Source organism: Parasteatoda tepidariorum, chromosome X1 (assembly GCF_043381705.1).
Source record: "Parasteatoda tepidariorum isolate YZ-2023 chromosome X1, CAS_Ptep_4.0, whole genome shotgun sequence".
NCBI classification, from domain to species: Eukaryota; Metazoa; Arthropoda; class Arachnida; order Araneae; family Theridiidae; genus Parasteatoda; species Parasteatoda tepidariorum.
Window position 1 is genome coordinate 53,339,584 of NC_092214.1, and position 27,311 is coordinate 53,366,894.

General features: G+C 27.0%; 1 protein-coding gene across 5 annotated transcripts in view; it reads left to right on the forward strand.

Annotated features, from left to right (window-relative positions):
• The first annotated feature begins 7,921 nt into the window (after positions 1-7,921).
• Positions 7,922-27,311, forward strand: part of LOC107450104 (Zinc transporter 49B) — a 38,589-nt gene continuing 19,199 nt past the window's right edge. Inside the window, exons 1-11 of one of the 5 annotated variants that reach the window (XM_016065837.4) lie at positions 7,953-8,056; positions 10,009-10,109; positions 11,654-11,817; positions 16,349-16,549; positions 16,627-16,732; positions 20,255-20,347; positions 20,480-20,562; positions 23,365-23,432; positions 24,237-24,292; positions 26,482-26,584; positions 26,653-26,708. In XM_016065837.4, coding sequence (XP_015921323.1) covers positions 11,679-11,817; positions 16,349-16,549; positions 16,627-16,732; positions 20,255-20,347; positions 20,480-20,562; positions 23,365-23,432; positions 24,237-24,292; positions 26,482-26,584; positions 26,653-26,708 — 905 coding nt within the window. In that variant the 5' untranslated portion in view covers positions 7,953-8,056; positions 10,009-10,109; positions 11,654-11,678. Of the gene's footprint in view, positions 8,063-8,132; positions 8,157-10,008; positions 10,110-11,653; positions 11,818-16,348; positions 16,550-16,626; positions 16,733-20,254; positions 20,348-20,479; positions 20,563-23,364; positions 23,433-24,236; positions 24,293-26,481; positions 26,585-26,652; positions 26,709-27,311 lie in introns of those variants that run through there. The other 4 variants (XM_016065838.4, XM_016065839.4, XM_016065841.4 and 1 more) reach the window with 4 other exon arrangements.

Here is a 27,311-nt window from a genome sequence, read left to right on the forward strand (position 1 = left end):
GTTAATAGAAAGCAATTGTAATTTGAAAAAATTATATTTTGCGTAAATTATATTAATAGTTATCGATTTCAGCATCAAAATCGTTAAGTAGTAATCGAAATAATTTTTAAAAATTCATCAAATAGTTTTTAAGGTACTACTTACGCTAAAAAGTGACAGATATAGAATTATTTCATTAAAATATTATTAAACTATCTAAAGTTATAAATTTTTATTTAATTTTAAATAGTTTTTTGGTGTTTTCTTTTAAAGTAATAATCTTTAAAAAAATCCTAAAATTTTGAAAAATTATTGAGGGGGCACATGTCTCTCTCCCCCCCCNCCCCCCCCCCCCCCCCGACGCTACGCCTATGTTTTTTGCCAAATTTTAGCAACAAAATAGTTTGTTCTGTTATGAATAGAAAATAATCAGTTTTGATGCAATAGCATCATTGATTTTTTAGTTTAAGGTTAATTAAATTCTTTAAAATGGGAGATTAGTTATGAATTTTGTTTCGAAATATGGTTACGATTTTTGTGGCATTTCCCATTAATCTATCGAAAAACTCTAATTAGATGTTGCCATTTAAATGTTGCTTTTCCTCAAATTTATTGCTTCCAAATTTCAAGAAAAAATTTCAAGTTATGTTACATCACTAAGTTTTTGGCTGATAAATCAAAATTAGTTGATCAAGGTTGAGAGGCTGTTAAAACTATTCACGTGGGTTTGTAGCATTAAGTTCATAAGAAAAATAATAACGTATAGCTTTCACTTTTTGAGTTTTTTTAAGCAAATTTAAAAACAAAACTCATAAAGTTAAACTGTGAGTTGCTGTTTTTTTTCTGGTTAAAGTTTGTTTACAAAATTTGTTACATACGTTTTTCAAACCTCCAAAAAAAAAGAAAAAAATTTAATGTTGAAAGTTAATGGAAATGTGAGAAAGATATCGAATTTTGATTACTCGTTAAAGAAAATGATGATGGATTTCCTAACCTAGTACTATAACATAAAATATTCAATGCAAAATTACACTGGGGAACAAATTTTTTGTTGCACTTATACAAATACTTAAACTTGCCTTATTCGGGTGTGAGAATATCAAATTTGAATAAATTTTGGTCCTAAAGCTACACTTTTTTTTAATAACATTTTTGGTCTATTTTTTTTTGTCAAAATTTCAAGTTCAAAAACGTTATATTTATAAGGGGGTCGCGAAATGTTGTGGTAAATGTTACAAAAACCTTTTAGGGGAATTAGGGCTGATCATCAGGATTAGAATTGCTTAGAAATGTGGTCATACGCCGCTAGGAGCGTCTCCCTATTTTGAACTGTTTCTTCACGTGCTTCTGATCAAGTCATATTAGAGAAGCATCCCTAGCCGCTTATGACGACATTTCCGGGTATGTGTACTTATGCAATATTTATTATGATGTGCCCTAACTCCCCTAGAAGTTTGCCACAACCTTTCGCGACCCCCTGTTATATATAACGTATTTAAACTTGTACATTTAGACAAAAAAAATAGTCTAAAAATGTCATTTATTAAAAAACCCGTAGCTTGAGAGCGAAACCAATTTCAGAGTTGTAATCAGTGACGTGAAATTATTCAAGAAAAAATAACTGTCCCCAATATTATTAATAAATTACTTCATAATTTCACAATTATACTTCTATTTGGAATATGACAACAAGTGAACTTTCTATAAATTAAAAAGTGATACTAAGTATTATAATAGTACTTTGTTTTTGTTTGAAAATAGAATAACGCACAGTATGTTTAAATGCTGAGCTATATGAGGCATTAATATTACTATGAATTCATGTTAGTCTGAAAAATAATTAAGCGAAAAATTTCCATTAATGATGTTATTCTACACAGATAACAAAGACACTCAAATACTAAAGAGACTGAAGTGAAAATGCTTCATCTTTTCTTCAGGTTGTTGACTCCATAATCAATCAATTCAATATTTTTATCCGTATCTTTGCAGTTTTCCAATTAAACAATCATATTTTTATATTACTTTTATGATAATATTCAACGACCTTTTTTTGTACTCAAAATTAATTAATCATGTGGGAGACATACAATGTAGCCATCATACCAACCATTTTATATTAAGTTTTTATAAAGGAGATATTTTTTACATTTGCTCCAGGGGGCAAAAATCGTAGGTTATTTTTAAATATCATACATACACCATCTTTTTTTTTCTTTATCTTTTGTTTAATATAGGGCTTAATGAATAAGCCACGTTTCTGAACCTTTATTAGCTGGAGCTAATCCTTAATTTATGGACTTTAGTGTAGTTACACGTTCGTTTACGTATAATTCTAGAGTGACCTTTATAAACCTGAATCTGATCTCTAATTAGACGGAATAATGGGGTAGTACTCAGTCTTAATTTATATTCTAAGAGAAGAAAATGTTCACTTTGTTTCAAAATAATTGTACTAGCTTATCATATCAACTTTTCGTATCACGCATGCCAATTTTGCAACAATAGAAACTTTATTGTTTCAAACTGAACTTAAAATAAAGGCGTAATTTATCAAAAATATTTTTTTTATTTAAACTAAATAATTCTTATTAGTAATATTAAAATTAACTGTGACTTTAAAAGTCAAGCTGTTCAAATATTTCAAAAAGTATTTAAATAGCTTAGTAATAACTTGTGCTATTGCGAAATTTGAATTAATGTATTTTTCACAGAAAATATCATTTTTATGTGAGCCATATAGCAGAATTATTCCGTTTTATAAGTACTGTTTATGCAATTTTTAAGATTTAAATTTATATTCAATGAAACCTCTCGGGAGCGACCACTATCTGCTCCACAATGAAATGGTCGTTAACTGAGATTGGTCGTTTTTAGGTGTTACCTTCATTGACTTCTAAATGTTATAGAAGGTAGTACATGATTTTTCACAAGCGATTTTAATTTTACTTAGTGTCATTTTCTTGGTACGGAAAGGCAACATATGTTGGCGTCATGAAAACCGGATCATTGAACGAAATTTAACGTCAATAACGACCCCTACCGATATAATTATGTGTAAAAACAAATTTATCAAACAATTGTGTTTTTTGTCCAAGTATGCATTTAATTTTATGTCATAAAAATTAGTTTACTTTAATAAAAAGAAGAAGAGGTTTGTTTGTTTGAGATGCTTACTTTTTCCTTAAATAACTCCCCCACCCCCCTAATTTAACTTTCAACTAAAAAAATAAATCATTGATAGCACTGTCTTTTGGCGATCGTAAAGGGCTACAGGTGACGTAGAACTGAACTCTCGCAAGCTTTTACCATTATCGTGTGGAGAGTCATAGGAGAAGGGAGTACGTTAGTTTCTTTCTTGATTATCAAATACTGGATTAAAAACTTTTAAGTTGGGAAACTATATGGAGCTGAAAACTATACGCTATATCTCGAGAAATTGATAAGCGAATCAAAAAGTTTTTGCATACAATAGCAAAAATCATTTATCCAAATATAATTCCATGTGAAATTTATCCAAATATAATTCCATGTGAAATCTATCCAAATATAATTCTATTGCAAAATTTCAATTGATATAATTTTCACAGAAAATATCATTTTTATGTGAGCCATATAGCAGAATTATTCCGTTTTATAAGTGCTTACATTGCAGAAATATTTAATTATATTAGATATGAAATTATATATTTTAAACTTGTGCAAAATTTTGTATACATTACAACTCAAAAATTTTTCGATTACTTTTAGATAAAATAATAAGAGTTATAAGAATTGTTTTTGAATGAAAATTATCTTTAGAGTAACGAATTTTATAATTGCATACAAAAATCTTTTTATTCGCTTAAAAATTTCTCGTGGTGTAGCGAAATGCGCGAAAAGTTAAATTAACATTAAGAGGTCTGTAAAGATTAAAAGCGAAAGTAACTGGAAGAGAAAGGAGAAGAGGCCGAAGCGAAAGACAGTAGTAGATGTTGGACGCTCGGAAGGAGCAGGACTATTTTTTCGTCGCTGATATGTTTTTTGGATAGATATTTCTTTTATATGTTTAGTTTAGGTGTGTGATATGCTGCATTTCTCTCAATAAAAAAATCTAGCTGTTGTTGTTGTAGTTAATTAACGTCGCACTAGAGCTGCACAGTGGGCTATTGGCGACGGTCTGGGAAACATCCCTGAGGATGATCCGAAGACAAGCCATCACAATTTTGATCCTCTGCAGAGGGGATGGCACCCCCGCTTCGGTGGCCCAACGACCTGCACGCGAAGTCGAACACTTTACGGTAGAACAGTTTAACGAGGACCCATACCGCACACCCTCGGTCCCTACGCAGACTGATCCAAGTGGTTTCCCACCGCACACTGTCCGCAGCCAATGATGCTTGACTTAGGTGATCTTCTGGGAACCGTGTCTTAACGATCAGTCAGTCCACTGCGGGACAAAAAAAAAATCTAGCAGCTGAAGCTCTTTGTGATCATTTAGATGAGGTGTGTTACTTTCAATACATCTTAATATATCCATCCGGTCACGACGAGGGGAGAAAAGCCTACTGGTCTAAACTTTGGACTGTCCTCTTGTCTAAACTGTTGTGACCATATTTTCCAGATTGTGGCTAACTAACATTCATATTTTGAGAGTGAGAATTCCAAATCCACTGAAATAAGGTATGTTTATTCAGAGAAAGTACGTTTTTATGTCTGGTTTCTTAATTTATTATATCATTAAAATATCATCTGCATATTATTAGCACTTTTAAGATTTGACTTTTGAACCCATTAAGATTGAGTCCTAGTACGTAAAAATCCAAAAATATTGAATCAATTTTCAAAAACTTTCTATTTTTTTTCCTTGCTTTAATGTCATTTAATGTTGTGATGCTCAATTTTATACGTTTTTGCATTTGAAAGTATTTAATTTATCAGCTGTAGCTTTTTTTCTTTATTTCATGATTCAATTTTTAATGGTATTCCTTTGACAAAAGAAATTCAAGTTCTACATTATTTTTAAAGTTAAAATATGCATCAAAATAATATTTTAAATGTAATTAAAGCTAGTTTAATATAAACTGTAGAAAGGTTGTTCAAAGTCAGCTATTTTAACAAGACAATAATTTATTCATATATTAATCACTTTAATTTAATAGCTTTTTAAATTACTTTAATAGTGGTTCTTTCTGAGTTCCTATGTTTTTCTTTAAATAAAAAGTTAATAAAAAACAGGTAAAACAAAATAAACTACCCTACAATAATGGAAAAAGCACTTCCCACGTCTAAATTCATGCTGGTACCAGCAACAAAAATATGCTAGTTTTTGCTATGTACTGCTAGGTCTGCTAGATTTTCATGCTAGTATATGCTTGCCAGCATCACATGCTAGATACCAAGCATACATCGTACTAACATGATAAGCTATGTACAAGCATCTCATGCTTATTAGCTGTTTAAGCTGGCTCCCTACCATGGTAAGGTAGGTACCATAGCAAGCTATTATATGCTTTTTTATGCTTGCCAGCATCACATGCTAGATACCTAGCATACATCGTACTAGCATGATATGCTATGTACAAGCATGACATGCTTATAAGCTATTTCAGCTGGCTCCCAAGCATGGAGAGGTAGGTACCTTAACAAGCTTATTATATGCTTTTTTTTGCTTGCCAGCATCACATGCTAGATACCTAGCATTCATCGTAATAGCATGATATGCTATGTGCAAGCATCTCATGCTTATTAGCTGTTTAAGCTGGCTCCCAAGCATGGAAAGCTAGATATACCTTAACAATCTATTACATGCTTTTTTATACTTGCCAGCTTAATGTGCTCCACAGACAGCTTAGGCGAAAACAGAATTTTTTATTTTTATCAAATCCTTAGACCTTGTTATATTTATTTAAAGTAGGTCCCTAGAACTTATTTAAATTTTATTATGAAGATTATGCTGGTATTTTAGCTGGTACATAGCATTATATGCTTGTCCAGCAAACAAATTCCAGCAAAAATTTTAACCTGGGTTGACTTTTTTTGAATTTCTCAAGAAATAGTTAGAGGACCATTTTATAAATTTTGAAGTATTTAGTTTATGAGATTTTCCATATTTCGCAATAAAGTTTAAAGATTTCAGAGGTTTGAGAGACTGACAATAAATTACGAAAGAAAACAAGTATTTTTGAGCACCCTATTCTAGAAAAATCAAGCATTAAGCGTGTAACTTGTATAAATTATTTTGGATGTTATTTGCAATGACGGAATAAAATTTCGTTAATCTAGCTTAAATGAACATTTTTATAAAAAAAAAAAAAAAAANAAAAAAAAAAAAAAAAAACGAATTATTTTGTCTTTTTTTTTGCTTTTTTTTTTGCTATAACTTATTCAGTAAAATCATTCAGTATAACCTATTCAGTAAAATTAAAATTATTTTTGGAGCAATTTAAAATTAATCTCAAAATTATTGTTTTAAAGTTAGAAAATTTTGTTAAAAAATGCGCAAGATGTGATTATTTATAGTTCTGTACTGCGTATGCACGAAAAATTTTTTGAATTAGTTTTCCATAATTTTGTAGTGAATCGTATTTGGCAACTAAAGAAAAAAATCTGGTTTAAATGTCTTAAATATTCTAAAAGTTTCAAGCAATTTTCAAAGTTGTTTTTGGACTTTTTAAAAAGAAAAGTCCTAATAAACAGGTGTTTTTGCAAATTTTATTATGTAGTAATGCAGATTACACTACCCTACAATGGCTGAACAGCAAGAACAAAATTAAATATGGGGAAAACCCCTGTTTATTTAGAGCTTTCTTTTAAAAAGTAGCTGTTTTAACTACATGAGATTCGCGCACTTCAAATTGCCGTCGAGAAAAAAAAATTACCGGATTGGTCAAATGTGTTCCGCTAAAAACTCACCAATCAGATTCTCATTTTCGTTGGAAGGCAATCGGAAGTGCGTGAATCGCATTCAGTAGGACGAGTCCCTAAGATTATTTGTTATGGCATGCAGGAGCATTTAATCTCAGAGAACACTCCTGTTGCATGCGATCACACGTAATGTAATTTGCGCATGCATGGGCAGTTGGTCTTAAATAAACTTTCTAAACATTCGAACGCACGTAATGCAATCGGTTGCAATGGTGTTTTCAATAGAAATGTAAACAATCTCGAGCTCGGTACCTACTCTAGTTCCGGTTAAAAAGTTTGCAGCTGCTTATTACATGTTATTCTGATAGGTGATGTTTTCAAACGGATAATCTTGTTTTCAATAAAAGAAATAAATTAGATAATTTCTGAGCTCAAATCTGCCATATTTCATAAGATATTAATGTTAATATGTAATTCTGGTGAGTTTGAAGTGAAAATTTGCTTTAGTTTCTTAGAGATATATTGTTAAAAAAGGTGACATGGTTGCTAGATTTTGAATAACTCGCTTTTTTGGCAGTCTTGATATGGCCTCTTTCCATAAGTTTATTACTGTTTGTTCCTGTTGCAAGTTGTGCACCATCTTACGTTAGTGTTAACACTTTTAGCATTGTAAACACAAGTAATAAGTAATCAAATACATTGTTTGCAAGAATCTCAAAACACAATGATGCCAAATGGCTTTAAAATACAACGGAAACAGTAACCCGGAAATTTAGGCGGTACCGAGCTTGCAGCGTTCCCTAGTGTAGAAAACACCATCCATGGAGCATTCTAATCTCTCAATAGAGCATTCTATTGCCTTGCTCTTCAAATAAAAAAATTTTCTCGAACTTGTTTTTATTACTCTGCGTAGTAGCAGTGATGTAACATATCGTGCTAAATTTACTTTCCGTAAAAATCATTTTATGAATTGAAAAAAGGTCAACTGTAATGCTGTGGGGATCTAATTAAATTTTTAAATTATAACTTATTCTTTTAGATCTCAAATTGGAATTTTACTGCGAAAAAAAAAAATAACTCTTTCTCCACAGCATTTCGCAAATTTGTTATTTCCGGTGATAGTCTTCCTTTTGGCGCTTTATTCTTTCTGCCTCATCTCGTATCACCTGTTTTGGGTTCTGTTTTGTTTTGTAATGTTTACAATCTGAGAAATGTGTTAGTTTGATTTGACGTAAGTGTGAGTGATTTTATTTGTCGTAATGTCACTCTTTATCTTAAAGATTTAGATTTTTGATACAAATTATTTTAGTTTTTTCAAAAAAAAACTTAAAGTAATGCTAATTTGGCTCATAATTATTTTGTACAAATATGAAATGTTCAGATCGTCATGACAAAATGTTATGAATATTGTAAACCGAAATACTTTTTAATGCCTTTATTTTCAGATTCAATTTTTTTCTAATATAGATGTTTAGCATCAATGCTTCATTTATTTAGTTAAAGTAGATTTGTTGTCCCAAATTGTCTGTCTTTTGTTATTCATCGGCATAAACTTTGAAGAATATGCAGCAGCAGAGTTATTGCTACTACATATACTTTAGAGTAATAATGTACCTATTACATTGACTATTATATATTCAGGTTTCGAACTTAATAATTAAGTTATAAACCTGAAATGGCAGTTTATCCTGTAATTAGTTGTTATGTTAAGGCCGATTTGTTAGGACTGCTATTATCCAGACTTTTGGGTGATTGAAATGTATTGCTTAGTTTTTTTTAGTGCTAAGATAAATTTTCATTCCTTGAAAATTAGATTTTTATATCTGAATTATAAAGAAATTTGAAAATCTGAGTAAATTTTCTTGGTGTAATAAAGTATTTTAAAATGAGCTATTTTGTACCTACCACTTTCTTTCGCACATAAAAAAGATTATTTTTGGAATATGTGTCTGAACAGAAAATAAAATACAAAGCTGATTATGAATTAAGTAATATTGATAAAGTGTTCAAAATATGGATTATGAATACACTAGAAGTGAGAATAAGGGATCCATTCGAGGAGGATATTTATAAGAACTTTTTCACTTCAACTACCCTCTCCTAATAGTTTCTATACATGCAAAAATTAAATAAAAAAATATATGTAGTGTTATATCCGGGGTTGGTTACAAGCTATACTCTTCCAGTACCATGTCCTTTATGATTTTTTTTATTAGTTTTTCTCTTGCTACAGTTTAATTTACCCTTTAACTTAGTGATTTCTTTGGTTTTGGTACAAATAAAGAAATCTTCCTTGAATAAGAAAAAGTGTTATTTGAAAACGAAGCAAAATGCACCCCCACATGCAAAGTGTTTGATAGTGAATATGAGTATAATAAATATCAGGAGTCAAGAAATCTTAAAATTTTTAGATGGTTTGCCAGGTTTGTTGTTTGAATTAAACTTTTACATGAACAAACATCTTTTTTTAATGCATATGAATGATAACACATGTTTTCATCCATAAAGTACCTACTATTTATCTGTCTAAAAAATTATATTGTATTTAAATCAACACTTTCATTTTATGTCTGGAGTATTCAGTATTATCATCAGAGGAATATTGAGTATTTTAATTACGAAAGCATTGATGGAGTAAATGCAGAGCTTTGACTCAGTTTGATAGGAATTTTTTTGCAAATTGTAAATTCTAAAATAGGTTTACTCTGTAACAATAGGAATGTTTAGAGATTAAAAAAAATTTTAAAAGTTTTTCCTAAGTTTCTTTTACTATGTTTTTATTTCTATGTCCATGCTAAAGAGACAAATTTAAAAATTGATCCATTTAGAGTCAAATTTCAAAGTTTAATTCAATGAAATTAAATTTTGAGAGAAATTAAAATTTGCAAAAAACTTTTAATTATATAAGATATATAAAATTAACATTCTAAGGTAGTTTTTATGGAACATTCTGTATGTTTAGATATATTGTGGTTTTAAGAAAAGAAATTTTTTATTAGCTATAATTGGATTAGCCCTTTGATTTTGTAAGGAATAAGACAGTAAGCAATAAGCAAGTAATAATATATGCACTGCTTTTCATTCAGCTGTTTCTTTCTTAGTTTGTTTCTATTTTCTTAGTTTATATTTTTAAATAAAAGAATTTTATTTATTGTATTTTTATAATTGTTTTAAATGCTTCAGGCTCATAAAATTTTAAGTGTGGTTTATCAGTGTAACTGCATATAGTGCAAGCCATGTTCTGAGGGATAAGTTGTGGTCTATTTACTAGTTTAAACCCCTTGGTATGTACCAAAATTTATTTTTGTTTATTTCAGTTAAAAGTATTAGTTTAAAATTTTTTAATACTACAAAAGGCACAAGTATGTTATTTAATGTAACAAGTATGTTATGCAAGAGAAATAATAAGGGAGGGTTTATTGATAATATCTCTTAAAAGAATTCATAAAAACTATTTAAGTCATTCAAAAATGATACAATATTAAAACATTATCCATTGTAAACATTTGATAACCATTTCTGTCCCAAAATATTGTTCACTAATAAGTATTATTCAATGTGATTTTATCTTTTTCCTTATTTTCATGAAATTCAATATTATTTGAATATGATATATGATTGTTTGCTTGAATTAAAAAATAAGCTTTTTAATGACAAATGAAAGCATCAAACATGGTATCTGTTAAATAGTATTTCTTTTTCTGTTTTGTTGTACATTATTTAGTACTAAACCAGATTGGAGCTAAATTTAAAAAATAGTACATTATTATTATTATTTTGGCGGGAAAGGGGGAAGAATGTGGACTAAATATTAATTAAATATAAGTACAAAAAACAAGTACAATATTAGTTTAGGGATTCATTATGTTAGCAATTACCACCTTATAAACTAAAAGAGCAATGAACTATTTAACTTTATAAACTGTCTATTTTAATGTTAAAAATTTTACGACATATTCTTCTATAAAACTTGATGTTCTTCTACCATTTATGAAACATTTATTACTGAAATGTAAAATGTGTGATACTGTTTAAAAGATTGACAATTATTCTGTTAAAATTGTAGCCCATATTTCTCTTTAAAAATCTCCATTGTTAAAAATAAAAAATAAAATACAGCTGAAATGCAAAATGTATGACACTATTTTGAAGATTAACATTATTTGAGAATATTTTTCCAAATAAACATAGGTTTGTCATCACAAATTTTTGAAATTAATTTTGAATACTTTAATGGTAGCCTTTAAAAGTAAGGCTTATTTATGTACATAAACTATAACTATTGCAGTAGTAATTTGTAAAGTTTACTTTAACATTGTTCCTAAGTCCACAGCATTTAAAATTTAGCAGTGCTTTTGTCTTCATATGTAAAGTGTATCAGCACTTTTGAAAAACATTTTTGTCTTAAAAAGGTGGGTTTCTTGGGTCTAATTTGTGAATTTTTTTTACTGTGTCCAATGTATCGATGAAATTCAGGCACTTATTCCACTTGGTCATTTGTCATTCCACTTCTATTAATAAAAAAAGTTATAGCTCAAATGCAAAATTTATGGCATCTTATGAAATAAACAATTAAAATAATGTACCTGTAATTAGCTGCCCTAATTAGGTTTTACAAACTATTTTTTACACTTAAAATGATCTTAAAAATAGTATGAATTCTTATTATTAGTTAATTATTAGCAATTGCATTTAATTGTTGATTAGGTATTTTATTACAATATTTTGTTGTTGCTGTTTACGAATTAATTATTATATATTGATTTCATAAATTTTTAAGTTTTTCTTTTAATTTATAAAAAAATTAATTGATTTTTTTAAATTTTAGATTGCTGAGATCGTTGGGGAAAAATATGCTTAAAGTTGTGGTTTGTAAAAGAAGTATAAAGTTTTCACAGTTACGCTTATGTTTCAGTCGTATTCTTTCCTCTACTGTACCGATTAACAATCCTGCTGCCATTAAATTCTACTGGAAATTGGATGAAATTAAAGGTAAATAGTAAATATGCTGTTTTTCTTCCCGTAATTTGATCCATTGAATATAATCACTGTTTCGATTAAATTTCATATTTTATGAGAATTTTAAAAACAATAATATTTATTTTTCTGTATTATTCTATTGAAAGCATCACTATAAATATAAATGTGAGAAACATAAAAAATCATGTAAGCTCTGTGGGATAAAACATATTTGCTTCTTTTGATTTTTCGTATCCTATCCACTCTCATTGGAAAACAAAGTTCGCCCTAGGAATAAAAAAGGACTGTGCGCTTTCTCTCTGAAAGGGGCACCATAAAAATTTATTAAAATGTGTAATATTATGTAGTAACTAAGTTTTTTCCTCTACAATTTTTAAATTACCCTCTTATATTATTTTATTTGTGTATTTCGAAAAATAATTCTATCTCATAAAAATAAGAGGAAAATTTGTAGTTCATAAAAGTAATTAAACACATGCAAAAGACATTCTCTCTGCATATTTTTTTTCTCAAAAAAGTAAACTAACAAATGATTAATTGAAAAATAACTTGAAAGCTTTTTTCTATAATTTAAACTGAAAATTATGAGAAAATGAACATTTATAGGTGCAGTTTTTTTTTATTGAAAAAAAAAGGTATTTGTTTTAGAAATACTTTTAAAATCACTAAAATTTATTAATATCTTTCCGAAAAAAGAAACTCAAAAAAATTTAGCCCGTAGAGAATAATCTTAACAGAGTAAATATTTCTAATAGTAAATGGAATTAAACTTATAAACACAGATAATTTTACCAGAGTAATTATTACAGAAAATCAATGTCTTTTAAAATGGTATATGAATAAAAAAGAAGTGGTTTTCTGGGATGGCGGCTTATTTTTGAAAAAAGGGCTCATGTCTATGAAATTAAGGCAACAATATTTTGCCAAGAAAAAAAAGAAATATAGTGATTTCTTTAAAAATAAAATTGCAACAAATAATCTTAGGTTATCTAAGAATCGTTTACATTTTTTATATACGATAACCAAAAGTAGCTTGCTCTATAATGTAAATAGGCAGCACTGAATGAATGAAAAATAACCTAATTTATTTGAGCTTTTTTCAGATTGACCGTATCATAAAAAGTATTACAATCATATAATAATTTCATAATAAAGATAAATCTGTTGCAATAACTTATGAAAAAGTGATCAACAAAACTGTGGAGATCTTATATGAAATTGTAGTTAAATGAGCTTATAAAAAGGTGATTACTCAGATGTGTAATTTGAAATTCATGCTTCATAGTACTTTTATTTTTATGCAAAAATAATTATGTATGTTATTATTATTATTTATTTTTTGTGGTTAATAAAATACATGACAATAAATGCTAAAGTAATGATCAACGAGACCATGTATCTTGTAGTCTGTAGCATGTAATATGTAGTGCAGTGTATATTGTAATATGCAATATTAACCATGCATTACTGCAATGATATAATATTGCCATGAATCGAGCAAATCAATAAAGGCTTTCTCAAATGAAGGGTTTAAATTTTGCTTGTCATAATATTTTTACAACAAAAATTAGGATATGAAAAACAATTATATTCTGTAGCAATAACAGTCAAAAAAGCGATGGAGTAAACTGTAAATTTTCAATGGGATCATCGTGTATAAACTGCCTTAGAAAATGTACACTCATGGACGGGATATGAAATTCACAAGCCATACACTAGCGTATTAAAAACGTCAGAATTGAAAAAAGAAATTCGTAGTTTTTCTCTTGATCTAAAGCAAATGTGGGTTAGTTCCATCAAAAAGTCCTCCACAAAAGCAAATTTCTCCCAATTCTTGATTCAGTACTTCACTTGTCTACTAAATTGGGTTCAAAATTGTTACGCTACAAAGTTGAACATTGATAGTCGTAAACTCAAAATTGAGTCGGCTGTTCAACAATGTTTATAAGATGAAATAAAATCAATGAATAAAAAAAAATCAATGAATGAAAAAAAATCAATGTATAAAATAAATAATCAGCCTAAAAATAATTTTGCTCTTTTGTCAAAACTTCATGATAAAAGTTAGTTTGGTATAAGTCTTAGACAGTAATTAGAATCCTTATATTATGAAATGTTAAAAATGAATTAACGAAAGAAATAATTTATAATTATTCTATGAAAGAAAAAAAAACCTAATAAGACATAATTTTTTAAAATATTCACATCTTCGGTACTATATTACAACATTTGAACATAGTATTTATGCATTATGTTGTTAAAATTAAAAATAATCTAAAAATTTTTTAATGTGCGTTGCCAAATTGTAGTTTATGAAAGTAGATAAAACTGTATGAGTCAAGTAGAATAGGCTTAAAAAACTTGAGCTGTACCTGAAATTTATTTGTGGTTGTTAAAAAAGGATCATTAAGGAAAATATTTGCAGTATTAATGCAATTTATTATTATTTATATAAAAATGTTGCAAAGTTGAGCATTGGTTTTAAAAATACGTATTTTACTAAAAAAATATATGTGTTTTAATAGTTTTGTATCTTCATTTCCTTCAGTATTTAAAACAATTAAAAATATGACTAATTGTGCATTTTGTTCAGAAAAAAAATTAAATATAACAGTATAACCAGTATATATATGACTTAAACTCATTTTTCATAGTTATTTATATATATATATATATATATATATATATACACACACACACAGTGAAATCTGTTATGGACACTCCTGCAAAACGAGCCCCTTTAATTATGGTCATATTTTTAATTCCCTGAGAATCTTCGATGAATAATTCATTAAATACATTCTCCGCACAGCAGGCACTCGGGTAACCGGAGGCAGGCAGTCATTTTTGCCCTGAAACATTTTCTATCTCTTTAATCCAGACACTACTTTTTCTAAATTTTTTTAATACAAAATATTTATACTTTGAATTGCAAGAAAAAATTTCAACTTTTCACCATTTTTAAAGCATGTAAATTTTTTTCCTTATCCATAACTAAAAATATTGTTAAACTATTTCACTACTAAAGTATCAATCTTTCTTCTGTCATCTTGCCTTATTTTGCAAAGAAAGGAGAGAAAATGATACTGCTCTTGTGAAATAATTTGAACAGCGGCATTTTTTCATCTCGACCACATAGGTTATGAGACCCTCATGTTGAAATGAAGTCTTAAATATGCTCAATGCTTTTTCTCCACTGAAAATTTCTTTAATTTTCTTATAAAGAATAGGCTTATAGATAAGAAATTTTTTTAATTTTCTTATCAATTTGAAGACTGTATTTTACACAGCTGGGGTAAAAAAAGAGAACAGATGTATAATCTTTGAGTTGTTCATATACAATGAAACATTTATTCAGTCACTTGATAGGTGATCAATTGTGAATAATCAATTCCATAGGTCCTCATGCTTTACAGGTATGCATTGCTTTTTTTTCTTCTGTGAATCGAGGGAGGCTTACTTTCAAGGAGGTATTAACGACGTTTCCTATGAAGTGATAGGTAGGTGTTAGGGGGTGTAAACCTAATAACTGAAACCAACTGAGGACTAAAAGCTCCTATTCAGTATCATGTTACTAACTTGAATATCTGTGTTAATAGGAAAATTATTTTCATTTTTCTGTAGCTACATCTGGAATTATGTATTTGTATCAATTTCATATTCTTTTTGCATAGAATTTTTTTTTTTTGAAGTTTAAATAAATATCCTTGTAGATAGTTATTGTAGATTTTTTAATTATTTCTATATCTTAGAATATATTCTAAAAACAATTTACAGTGTTAAATTTCATTATCAAGGTACCTAACCCGTAAACAGACAACTCTCGTAAGCAGAAAAATTTTTCGGTCCCAAGAATGTCCGTTTAACTGGGGTTTCACTGTGTGTATATATACGTATACATGTGTGTGTATATAATTCTAAGTCATTACAATAAATTTGTTTTTAATAATAAGATATGTTGTGAATGCATTTAGTTTATAATTAGTATTACTTTTTAATAGTTTATATAGATTCAATTTACAATATAACAGAGCAGGCTAAGTCATGGCAAGCAATTTTAGTACTCTTTCAACTATACCTAAAAAAAATTGTATAACTAGATCCATCTTATTAAATGTAATGATAATAATATTAAATAAATAGATGCCCAATTTTACTACTGGTGTACTCCCTTTTTTCATTCGAATTTAGGGATTGAAAATTTTTATTAATACACAAAACAATAGGTATAGTTATTTTCTTTTAAGTTGTAAAATGTTTTTTTTATGTGCATATTTTATTTGCCTAAGAAATTTATAAGTATTCATTATATAATTTTGAATTTAAGATTTTAAAAAAAATGTCTAATCAAAGTTTATGAATGTAACCATTATTAATGATAGTTTTATTTTTAGGAAATAGTTTCCCTTTATTATAAAATTTAAATAAGTTTTTAAAAGGTCATGCTTTACATTACATAAACTTAGTTTTAATATTTTTAATTTCATGAATTTATCATGAAATTGGATGAAGAGAATTTAAACTCTCTATTACTATTTAATAGGTTCAGAGAGCTGCTTGTTTTATATATTTCCTAAAACATGCCAAACTAGTAATCTTTGGTTTTCAAGAATTCAGCAGAAACATCTATGTTTCACTAGAAATCTCCATTTGTCAAATGTTGTCAGTGAGGTAAAGAATGGCAAAGATAATTCTAAAATACCTAAAGCAAGTGCGAAAAATGAAGCTCAACAGGCATTATCCAGTAAGTTAGTGGCTATATTAGTGTCAAATATATATTAAATTATTACTTTATTTGATTTTGTTATGTATACTTTTTAGAGAAAAGAAAGGAAGAGAGAAAGAAGATGGATTTCTCAAAATCTTTCACAGAAAGAAATTTTATCACTCCGATCCGAGCTATGAATGAGTACCTGCTGAAACCAAGGTTATAAATGAAAAACTAAAAAAATTATGTTCAAATTTTAAAATTTTTTTATTTATTAAAAATTATAGTGTTAAATTTGTTTCTTTGGTATTTGCATTATGCTTAAGTTATTGCATTTGTTTGATCTAATGTCACAAATGATATTCTTATAATGTTAATAAAACCTGCTTAAATCGTTTTTTAAACTAGCTAATTCCTGCATCTATCAGTTAAAAATTCTGCCAACACTGATGTGCAAAGTGATATTAATGACCACAAAAGGGAATCACAACCAATTCTAACAACTGCCTAAGCCTTTGAAACAATGAGGATTTTTCTGTAATCACACGAATTTACCAAAAATGGACTTCAATCTATTACTAATTTCAAAAATCTATTGCTTGTGCTGAAAAGAAAAGTGTTCAAACCAAAATTTCTAATTATTTTTCCTAAATAATTCTAAATATTTTATATAAAGAAAGATAAAAAAAAAAATAAGTGATTATTCATATTCCTTTTGCGCATTTTTTAATTGAAATGTTTTTGTATTTATTGTAAATTCATGAATTTTAAAATCATTATTTGATATTTTGATAGCTTGCATTCTTCATTTTCTGACATTTATTGTTTCCAATTAATTGTCCCTATGAGGTGCTACTGTATAAAATATTTTGTTACTCTGCTTCTATATTCTGTGCTTTTTAAAATAATTAATAATAGAAAATTTTTACCTACAGAAATCAAACCCTTTATTAGTGAGATTAGAAATCATTTGAATTAAGCAATATTATGCGTTAAAATGTTATTAGGAATTGTTGTTGAAGGTTCTCAATGCAATCAAAGTTGAAATTAATCTGATGTAAAAGAGTTTGAAAAATTTATAATCATTTTTAATTCAGAACAATATGTTTTTTTCTTTTTTAAATCTTTTTTCAATAATTAATTAACACTTGTTTATTTCCCTGGTGGGTTTTTTTCTAGTGTAACTTTTTGAATATAAATCTAAATTAAATGATATTAAAAATGATATAAATTATCAGGACTATTAAATATGGCTAAGAAAAAAAATGATCTGAACCAATTAGTTGAATTTGTTCAATCAATTCATTTAAATGCTAAAGGGGATGCAAATTATTAATCAACCAATATAAATATATTTCAACAATTATAAGCAATTTATAAATGGCACAAACTTAAAAATAACTTATTTAAATTCAATTTTAAAAAATAAGGGAGATTTATTAAAGTGCCCTGAGAGATGATTTTAATCACTAACCTAGCAGATCCAAGTTTGTTACCTCTATCCATTGTGGAGTCAGTAATAAGAATTCCTTTAAAAAAATTTCTTTGATTGGAAAATTTTTAAAAATATATAAGAATTATTATTATTCATTACTATAAATTATTATTTATTATTAAATTAACTGGTTTTTCATTTAGATATAACTTTTATAAGTTAAATACAAGCAACACTTATGGCATACATAATCTTTAACCAAATTACTAGATGCGAAGAATTTATAAAATTAAATTTTGTCCTTACTATAAGAAGTCAATTAATAAAGATGTACAGTAGGGAACCGATTATCCGGAACGGCCGGGACCATCGCTATTCCGGATAACTGATTTTTCCGGTTTCCTGAATCGCTACGAAAAGCCGTTTTTTTATAGTTAAACCCAACTAAAAAAAAAAATATTTGGAAATAATCTTAAAAATAAGAAAAAACGATGAAGTAATACACTAATGATTATTTCCAATATGATGGTAAAGTAAACATCTTTAAAAAAAGAAAGAAAAATCGTAAAATCTTATGAGGAAATTTTTTTTTTTTTTAAAATGGCGAGAAAATGTATTGAATTTCGTTCCGGTTTTTTGGTTTCCGGTTTTCTGATTTCCGGATAACGGGTTCTGTACCGTATTTGTATAAATATGCCCTGAAATATGTTTAAATTATGCATCCTAAAATCTATTTAAGGGTGTAAGTATTTTAAAACCCTTTAATGCTTGATACCTATTCAGTGATTCCATTTAGAAAATGAAAAGGATTTGATAGATTTTTTTACACCCTACTTGCTTGTGCTTCAGTCCCAATTTCATCATTAAATGTAGGGAGTTAAGAGAGTCTTCTGTATTTTACTTTTAACTCTTTCTCTCTATATTTATATTTATAGTAATTTTTTTCGAAGGTTTTCTTTTATGGTATTTCTCCTGAGTTATAAAATAATATTTTGTTAATTTTATTCTGCTGCTTAATGTTTTTATACTCTCAAAATAAATGAGTGAACTCCTTGAATAACTTTTGATATAATGATTGGATTTTCATATATTAGCAAATGCGATGCTTTAAGTTATGAAGTCAGACAAAAAATCTCTGAAACATAATTTTTCTCAATGCATTCAGATTTTTGACTTTCAAAGTGTGGGGGGAGGTAGCTTCAATCTAAAAATTATGGTCCCAGTAGTCAACTGTGCAATAGAAAGATCATCCTACAGGACAAAAGAGTCAAAATTGAGATTTTTATATATTTGATAAGCTACATATTGCAAACGAATGTTTTTCAAAAATAATTTTATTTTATCAGTTTCCTGAAATTCTATTTTACTTTTTTTTATTTATAAGTTTTTCATTTGCACAGTAGTAGTATGGTCAGGAGCACAGTCAAAAATTTGGACCCCTTTATATGTTAATTTTACTTTTGCATATTTAGCCATATCTTGAGAGCTTTTTAAGGGGATCGAAAAATTTTTACACTCAATCAGAACACGCATTTATCCAAAAAGAGTGCCATGCAAATAATAATAGCAACAGTTATTTATTATTTTATTCAATAATAATTAAAAAATTTGCATTGTAATGTGTACAAATTTTTACATCATTTTAAAGAATGTATTTTTAAATGGCAAAGTAAAATTTGAGTGCAGTTGGTCAAATTGTCTTTGAGTTATCAAATTTTCAAAATTTGTATACTTAAAATTTAATTTCTCAAGCACTGGACTGATTATGTTTAAATTATATATTTTTCAGTCTAAAATTACCTAATAAAAGAATTTATATACCTTACAATTCAAAAGTTTTTTTTCTATTATTAAATAATTATTAAAATTTATTTTTTGCATCGAATTATTTTTGGATAAATAATTGTGGGAAAATATTTTGAATTTATAATTTTGTGCAAAAATGTTTCAATTTGCTTAAAAAGTTTTCTAGTTATGGCAAAAAGTAAATTTAACATTAAGGGGTCTAATCTTTCGACTATTCAAACTATTGGGACCATGTGTACCAGATTGCAGCTATTCCTATATTTTGAGGGTTGAGAATTCAAATCTGCCAAAGAAAAAAAAGGTATGTTTATTCAGAGAACTTTTATTTATTAAAATTATTTTTTTACTTAAAATATTGTCTGCACTAATTAGTTAGTATATTAAAGCTAGGCCCTTGAACCATGATCATTAGATCAAGAGTTATTTAGGATATTAAATTTTTTATTTTGTGGGCTGTAAACTCAAGTATGACATCTTAAATATTTTATAAATTGTTTTAGCGACTTGGAATCATTGAGAACAATTACAAGACGTAGCCCATTTGAAGATAATCCTCCTATTACTGTTTATCTACGTGGAGATATTGAGCAAAAGTATGTAACCTAGAAACATTTCTTGTTCAAAATATGTTAAATTTGTAGTAAAATTAAAAAATAGCTGTTAATAAAATCTAGTTGGAATGAAAATTTATAAATTTTGAATTTATGAATGCATGTAATTTGTAGGTCAATGGAAGTCTGGGGAAGTCAAGAAGCTTTGCAACGTGAACTGAAAAAGCGTCAAGAAGAAGAAGAGCAATATAGAAATAGTACGTGTAGCATTGAAACAGTGTTATAGAACATTTTTAGTTCATATTTTTATATCTGTGCATTTTCTATTTAAATCCTTATATGTATTCATATCTTTCATTAATTTAATATTTCTTTTTTACAAAAAGACATTTGAATGAGTTCAGGTAAGTTAAGTGTGAAAGAAAAAATCAATATAAAACAAACTGAATACTCACATGTTTAAAAAGGAAAGTGTGCAAGCCATGTTGAATTATTTTCATGAATTCTGAAAAATGCTATTACAAGTTTATTAACTGAATTATTTACGAATCATTTAGCAAAATTCACTTTTTAAAATAATTTTAAGTATAATAACAAATTCTATTTTTACCTTTCTGGACAATTTGTTTGTCTAATCCAGAGATGGTGAATCTTTTTTGATCTGTGTGCCAATTAAATTTGCGTTTATTATTTTCAGGTGCCTATTGTGCTACCTTTAATTTTTCTTTTTAAAATACACTCTGTGATCCACTGCTGTGTTTTCAAATCATAGAATTACATTGTGTAATTATATTGGCTTTTAGGTTATTAACTTGTATTAAATCAGAAATGGGGTGGTTTCTTACAATCCAATATAGAATTCATTGCTGAAAATATTTGCTCACAACAGTGGGAAGCATAGCTAGGATTTGGAGCAGCCTCGAGAAACTCTGTATTTGCTCTTCTTTACAATATGATCTCAGGCTTCCTGACCATTTTAAGGTTTAGGTTAGGTAAAAATGGAGACCATGACCGCAATTATTATATTGTATGAAATCTTGAAATTTTAAAACAACAAAACTCGATAACTTCACAAACTTCCAATTCATTTATAATCATTCAATTTCTTTTTAAAATTTCTCAGTTTATGATATTAACTTAGTTTCAATAACATTTAGGTGTTTTTGATTGTGGTTATTGTTTTTTGATTAATTAATTGATCAGCATTTCTTAGGGCAGTTTTGTAATTTTCTTTCAATATGTCAGCAATTTGCCAACAAAAAGGAAACTAGCGTGAACAGCAAACTACAATAATAATTCGATTTTTAGGTAAATCAGACCTAATTAGCAAATTAAGCTAGATGTATTTTAAAAAAAAAAACATTTTATTTTGAAAATTATTATTATTTTTTTTTTTTCGAATTTGGCACTTCTCCAAAACAGCGCTCGGAGACAGCTGTCTCCTCTTGCCCCCTCCGCTGGCTACGCCACTGATAATAGTATGCAAATTTAATATTGTATTTTTTATAATTTCTTTTTGTTACTTAAATAAGGTTCTATTGTTACAACTTATCACACCTACCTCATGTACTTTCCAAGAAATAACTATATTATGAAAGTGCATTTAGTATTTTAAATAAAGTCAGGTTTAACTCAGAAACAAGTGCATTTTTTCAATTAAATATTTATGAGCTTATTTATTTAATATTTCTTTTTCGTTTTAAATAGTTTTGTAAGAATTCATACAAACCTTTTTAATTAGTAAAATGTATTTTGAAATATGATATTTAGTGTACAATCTCTAGTTTACTAAATTAATGTTTATAGTTGCAAAAAGATGTATGTTTTTATAATGCTCAAATATTTCAGTTTAATATTTATTGTGTAAAGATTAATATTGATTTCGTTTTTATAAGAATTTTTGAAACTTATTTTTTATGTCTCTTGTATTATGCTGTTCATATCTTTGGTTTTTCAAACCTTTTACCTTTATAATAATTTTCAAGATTCATGTTTCTTTTCTGGTTAAAATTAGTTCAGCATATAAGAATTATTAAAGTGTTAATACTAGCACTTAACTCTTTAATAATGCACTTTTTCTTATTATCCTTAGTAAATTTTCAGCTATTTTGTATGTAAGTAAAGTTTAGCTCAGCTCAGTTTCAAAAGATATAATTAAAGTTAAATATTTTATGCATAAATTCTTGATCTTGAATAACAAGCATTACATGCAAACAGGATTTATTTCTTAAAATTATTTAGAAAAAAAAATACAATTGCTGTTTAATGATTTGTTGATAGAAAATATCAGTAAAAATTTCATCTCTCTCTGGTATGTAACTGCCAGTGAGTGTGTCATGTTCTGTTGAAATTTTATATAACTGCTCAGAGAAAAATATCAAAGAACTTTTAAAAGTGGAATAACTGTAAAGAAAAGTGATCCATTTTCTTAATTAACTTGCACTTTAAAATTATTGATAAGAGACAAATGTTGACATAGGCATGTCATAGATTAAGATAGGTTCGTATTTTTGAATAATTAATATTTTGTGTTGAACAAGCAAGTCTGAAAATGTCCTTATTCATTGGGAAATTTCTTCAAAACTAGCAATCAATCCTATTTTTTGTTCTTTGCTGCAAATATATGAAGAGTTTTTTTTAAAGCTTCGAAAAAGAGAAATTATAAAAATTAAAATGATGCTTGTGAACTTAAAATTAAATTAATATCATAAATTTTTATTTACCTTGTCAATGTGCAAAAATAACTTTTAATTTATACTTTGTTTCTCTTGTCTGTATATTTTTTTGTTTTGTATCTATTCTTGCTCAGCAAATGGGACAAAATGTTGCCACTAATTTACCTTTAAAGGAATAGAACACCATTGAAATAGATTCCTGTCATTATTTTATATTTTGCTAATTATTTGCATGTGTTGTAATAAGAACCTCTGGTTTATGAAAGTGATGAACATATGTGTAAGGAAATCTTAATTGTTAATATACTATGTTGAAATACATATTAAATACTTTTTTTACATGATAGTGAGTTTTGCTTTTCATTTTACTTTAAATTTCTTTAGATATTTTCCATGTGAAAAAGATTTTGAAAGAATATTCCCGTTCCACAATGCATGAAGAAGAACGTAAGGTATTGCAGATTTTGCTTTAATAGGATTCCTAACTAAGATGGATATTTTATTCAAATTTCAACTAATTTTAAATTGTGTTTAATGCTTTTTCATTTTTCAATATAAAAACTTTTTGACGTATCAATAATATTAACAATTAATTAATTTATTTAACATAATCCCTTACAATGAAGCATTTTTAGTCATTTTGACTTAGAGATATTTATTATTGATTTTGATATAATCTGCTGTATTCGGCAGGAAATTTTATTGCAATTATTACATATTTTAATACATTTGTTAAAATGTAATTATTTTAATGATAAAAGCAAAAAAAATATTCAGGGAGGGGGACTATTTTCATTTTGTTAGTAAATTAGTTGTTAGTATTTTCACTACAAGCAAAAATATTACTATTTTTTAAGCTTGTGGAGAAATTTTAATTTATTTATTATGTCATCACCATATTAAGGCAGTAGTATGTAAAGACTAGCTGTCCTATATTATTCAATAAAAAAATACATTTCATTGAAAATATGAAAAATCTTGATGAAAATTTCATACAATAAGTGTTAGTTTAAAAATAAATTTAATAAACTATGATTGGCTGAAAATTGATTTTGTCTTTTTATTTCGTAAAGTAATTTTTCTGTACTGAAGTAAGTATTAAAGATGTATATAATAATTGGGGGCTATAAAGTTCTTCAAATATTGTTTGCAGAATACTCCTTAAATTAAAATAATATTTAAGGTTTATAAAATGTTTATAGTAATTCCTTTTGTATAATTCTATGATGTCATTTTATGATGCTATTGTTTCGTAGCGTCAAGAAATGATCTTGAGGACATCTGGTAGAGTTGTGATGACTGCTGTTATAATGTAAGTATATTATTTTTTTTTAAGCAAATATTTTTTTTTAAAGCCAAAACATTTAAATGTAAGATAATTAAAAAAATTATGTGATTTAAAAATTAAAACTAAAGATATCTACTTATGAGTCTGTAAAAATAATTAAACCATAAAAACTGTTTGAAACTTTGAAAAATTTAAATTTAATCAGTCATTGATATGATATTTTGCATAATTGTAAATATTAATTTTCCCCTGAAAATTCTTACTATTCTCAAAATGCAACAAGTCAAAAAATTATCAATTTGGAGAAACACAAAAAAATATTAAAATTATATTATTTGTTTTTTTTTAATAAAAATATAGACTATATGTATAATTATTAGTAAGCATTATACATATTATGTATCTTAAGAATTTTTTGATGTACAAAAGTAAAAATTATTTGCTATTTTATTAATTATTTTGAAATAATTGTTTAATAATTTTGAAATGCTTGTTTAATTTTTAAAAAAAAATAATATTTGCTTTATAATGGCCAAGTTCTTTTTCCTCACTCTGTTTTCCAAGTATCAGTACTTTTTCTCTGAACTGTTTATTCTGTACTTTTTTGTTCACCCCCCCTTGAAAAAGTGCTATGATCATTGTTTGTTTCTATATTATGTACTATAGTAAAAGTCTTTATGTAGATACTGGCTCAAAAAGATTCAGTGAAGTGATATTTACTAGAGTGCATATAGTGTTTATAAGTTAGCAACTGTGTGGACAACTATATTGCAAATATAGTTGTCTTGGTATTGAAGTCTTTCAGTTGCACTATTGACTATGTTTTCTAACAGTGATTTAATTTAAATAATTAAAATATGCTATTTTTATCATATGCAATTTTAATCATATCATTTTTATGTTTTTAAATTATTTGAATTTTAAAGTTAAAAAAATAAGCATTGCTTGATAAATTATAGGTTAATTAGATTTTCCTTCAAATAATTATTTTTTTATTAAATATAATGCATTATAAATTTTTTAATATATAATACATTATATTTAACAATTACTTTAAATTATGACAACTACTGTGAAGTTTAAGTTCCATTTATGAATTAAATTGCAGAAAGTTTTTAAAACTGCTGTTATCCACTTTTATTCCCCCTTTTTTTTTTAAATGTCTCCATATCATTTCCTTCATTTTTTTTTTCAATTTGTGATTTACAGCTTTATTCTTAATGGAACTTTTGGAAAAAAGCTTTTTCTTTTTCATGTTAGGACTAATTTATTTAAATGTTTTGTAAGTTTAATTGGAAGCAAACCTTACAATACTTTCATAAATTTTGTTTATTAATTTTTTTTACTATTAAATGTATTGGAGCTTATTTTATCATTTTGAAAAGATATAAGTCATGGAATGCCTATTAAATGATAACGTAAAAACAATATGTATACAAGTAGTAAATTAAAATCAAGGAGCCTTTCAATGAACCAGTTTGACTTTTCAGTGACAGGATAAAATGGCATGAATGGTAAAATCAGATAATACAAACCAATATGTTATGCTAGCTATGATTGTTAATTTATATCATTGCTGTCAATTGCAGCTGTTGATTTGCTTTATCTCTGTTTTAACCATTTCTACCATTTTATTCTGCTGATGAAGTTGTTCCATTTTGCACCAAAAAGCATCCGAAATTTAATGAATATACTTTGGTTTCAACATAGTTTCCTCTTAATCAATATCATATCACAAAGGATTACTCCTGACATTTTCTGACCTATCAAATGTTTCATTTTTAAATTTGTATGAAAAATTATTCTACTTACTAAGGGAAACTTTATCCACAACTGTGTAAAAGCACTGTTAGAAGTTGGTATATAGATATAGGTATTGTATGTCATTTACATTTAAAATAACTCAAAATGTTTATTATTTTAAATCATATAAAGTAGAAGTTTCTATTTCTGGTTCAATCTATTTCGTGCTTAAAAGTGTACACTCTGCAAATGTAACGGGGAAAAAACAGAGTATGTTTCATTTTAGAATGCAATTTTATGTTGTAATATGTATACCTTAAATATAGTCACTAATTCTGATAATTGTTTTGTAAATTATTCAAGGTTATTCATAAAGGTGTTTGTTTTTTGTAGACTATTCATTTACTCTTTTTATTTAATTGTTTATTTTTGAATTTTTCCTCATTATAATAGATATTTTTTCCTTTAAGAAATGCAACCAATTTCGTTCTGAAGCTTAGTGCCTGGCTCTTTACTGGCTCTCATAGTATGTTTGCTGAAGCTATACATTCATTAGCCGATACTGGTAACCAGGTATGATACATTTCTCATTTAATTTTTACTATGATTAAATATGTATACTCATTTATACTTTTTAATAGCTTCTCTTGACATATGGAATCAGAAAGTCTCTTCAAACTCCTACTCAGTATCATCCGTATGTATTAATTTATTATTTATTTCAGATAAAAGGTTTTGTTTTCAAATAAAATAACTAGTTTAATAAATATAAATAAAATGTGTATGAAATGCTAATTTATGATACGTTACTAATTAAAAGCATGTTAAAGTGTTTTTTTACTACTACTTTTCGATTCTAAATGCCTATTCAGTTTCATTACACTTATTATTTGTTACCTAAACTGCTATAAATAATTTCATACTACAAATTGAGAAATCAAGTTATCGTATTTATTTATTGCTATTACTTTATAGCTATTTTTTATTGCTAAAAAGTTTCAAATTGCATTTATTTAACCTATTGTGTGTTGCCATAAGCATTATCTATAACATATATATTTGCAAAAATTTTAAAAATAACAATGCAAAACATGGGATTTTCATTATAGTTCATTTTTATGAAGTGTTTTGTTTAATTTAAATGAATGATGAATTTGTAAACAAAATGATATTTTGGAAGTAGCGTATGGAAACTCCTAGTGCTGCTAAAATCTTGTAATTCATTAACTTTTTTTTATTTAATCATTTTTTTTTTTACTTCTGGAAGTAGAATATGGCTGATTTGTATTAATTAAAAAAA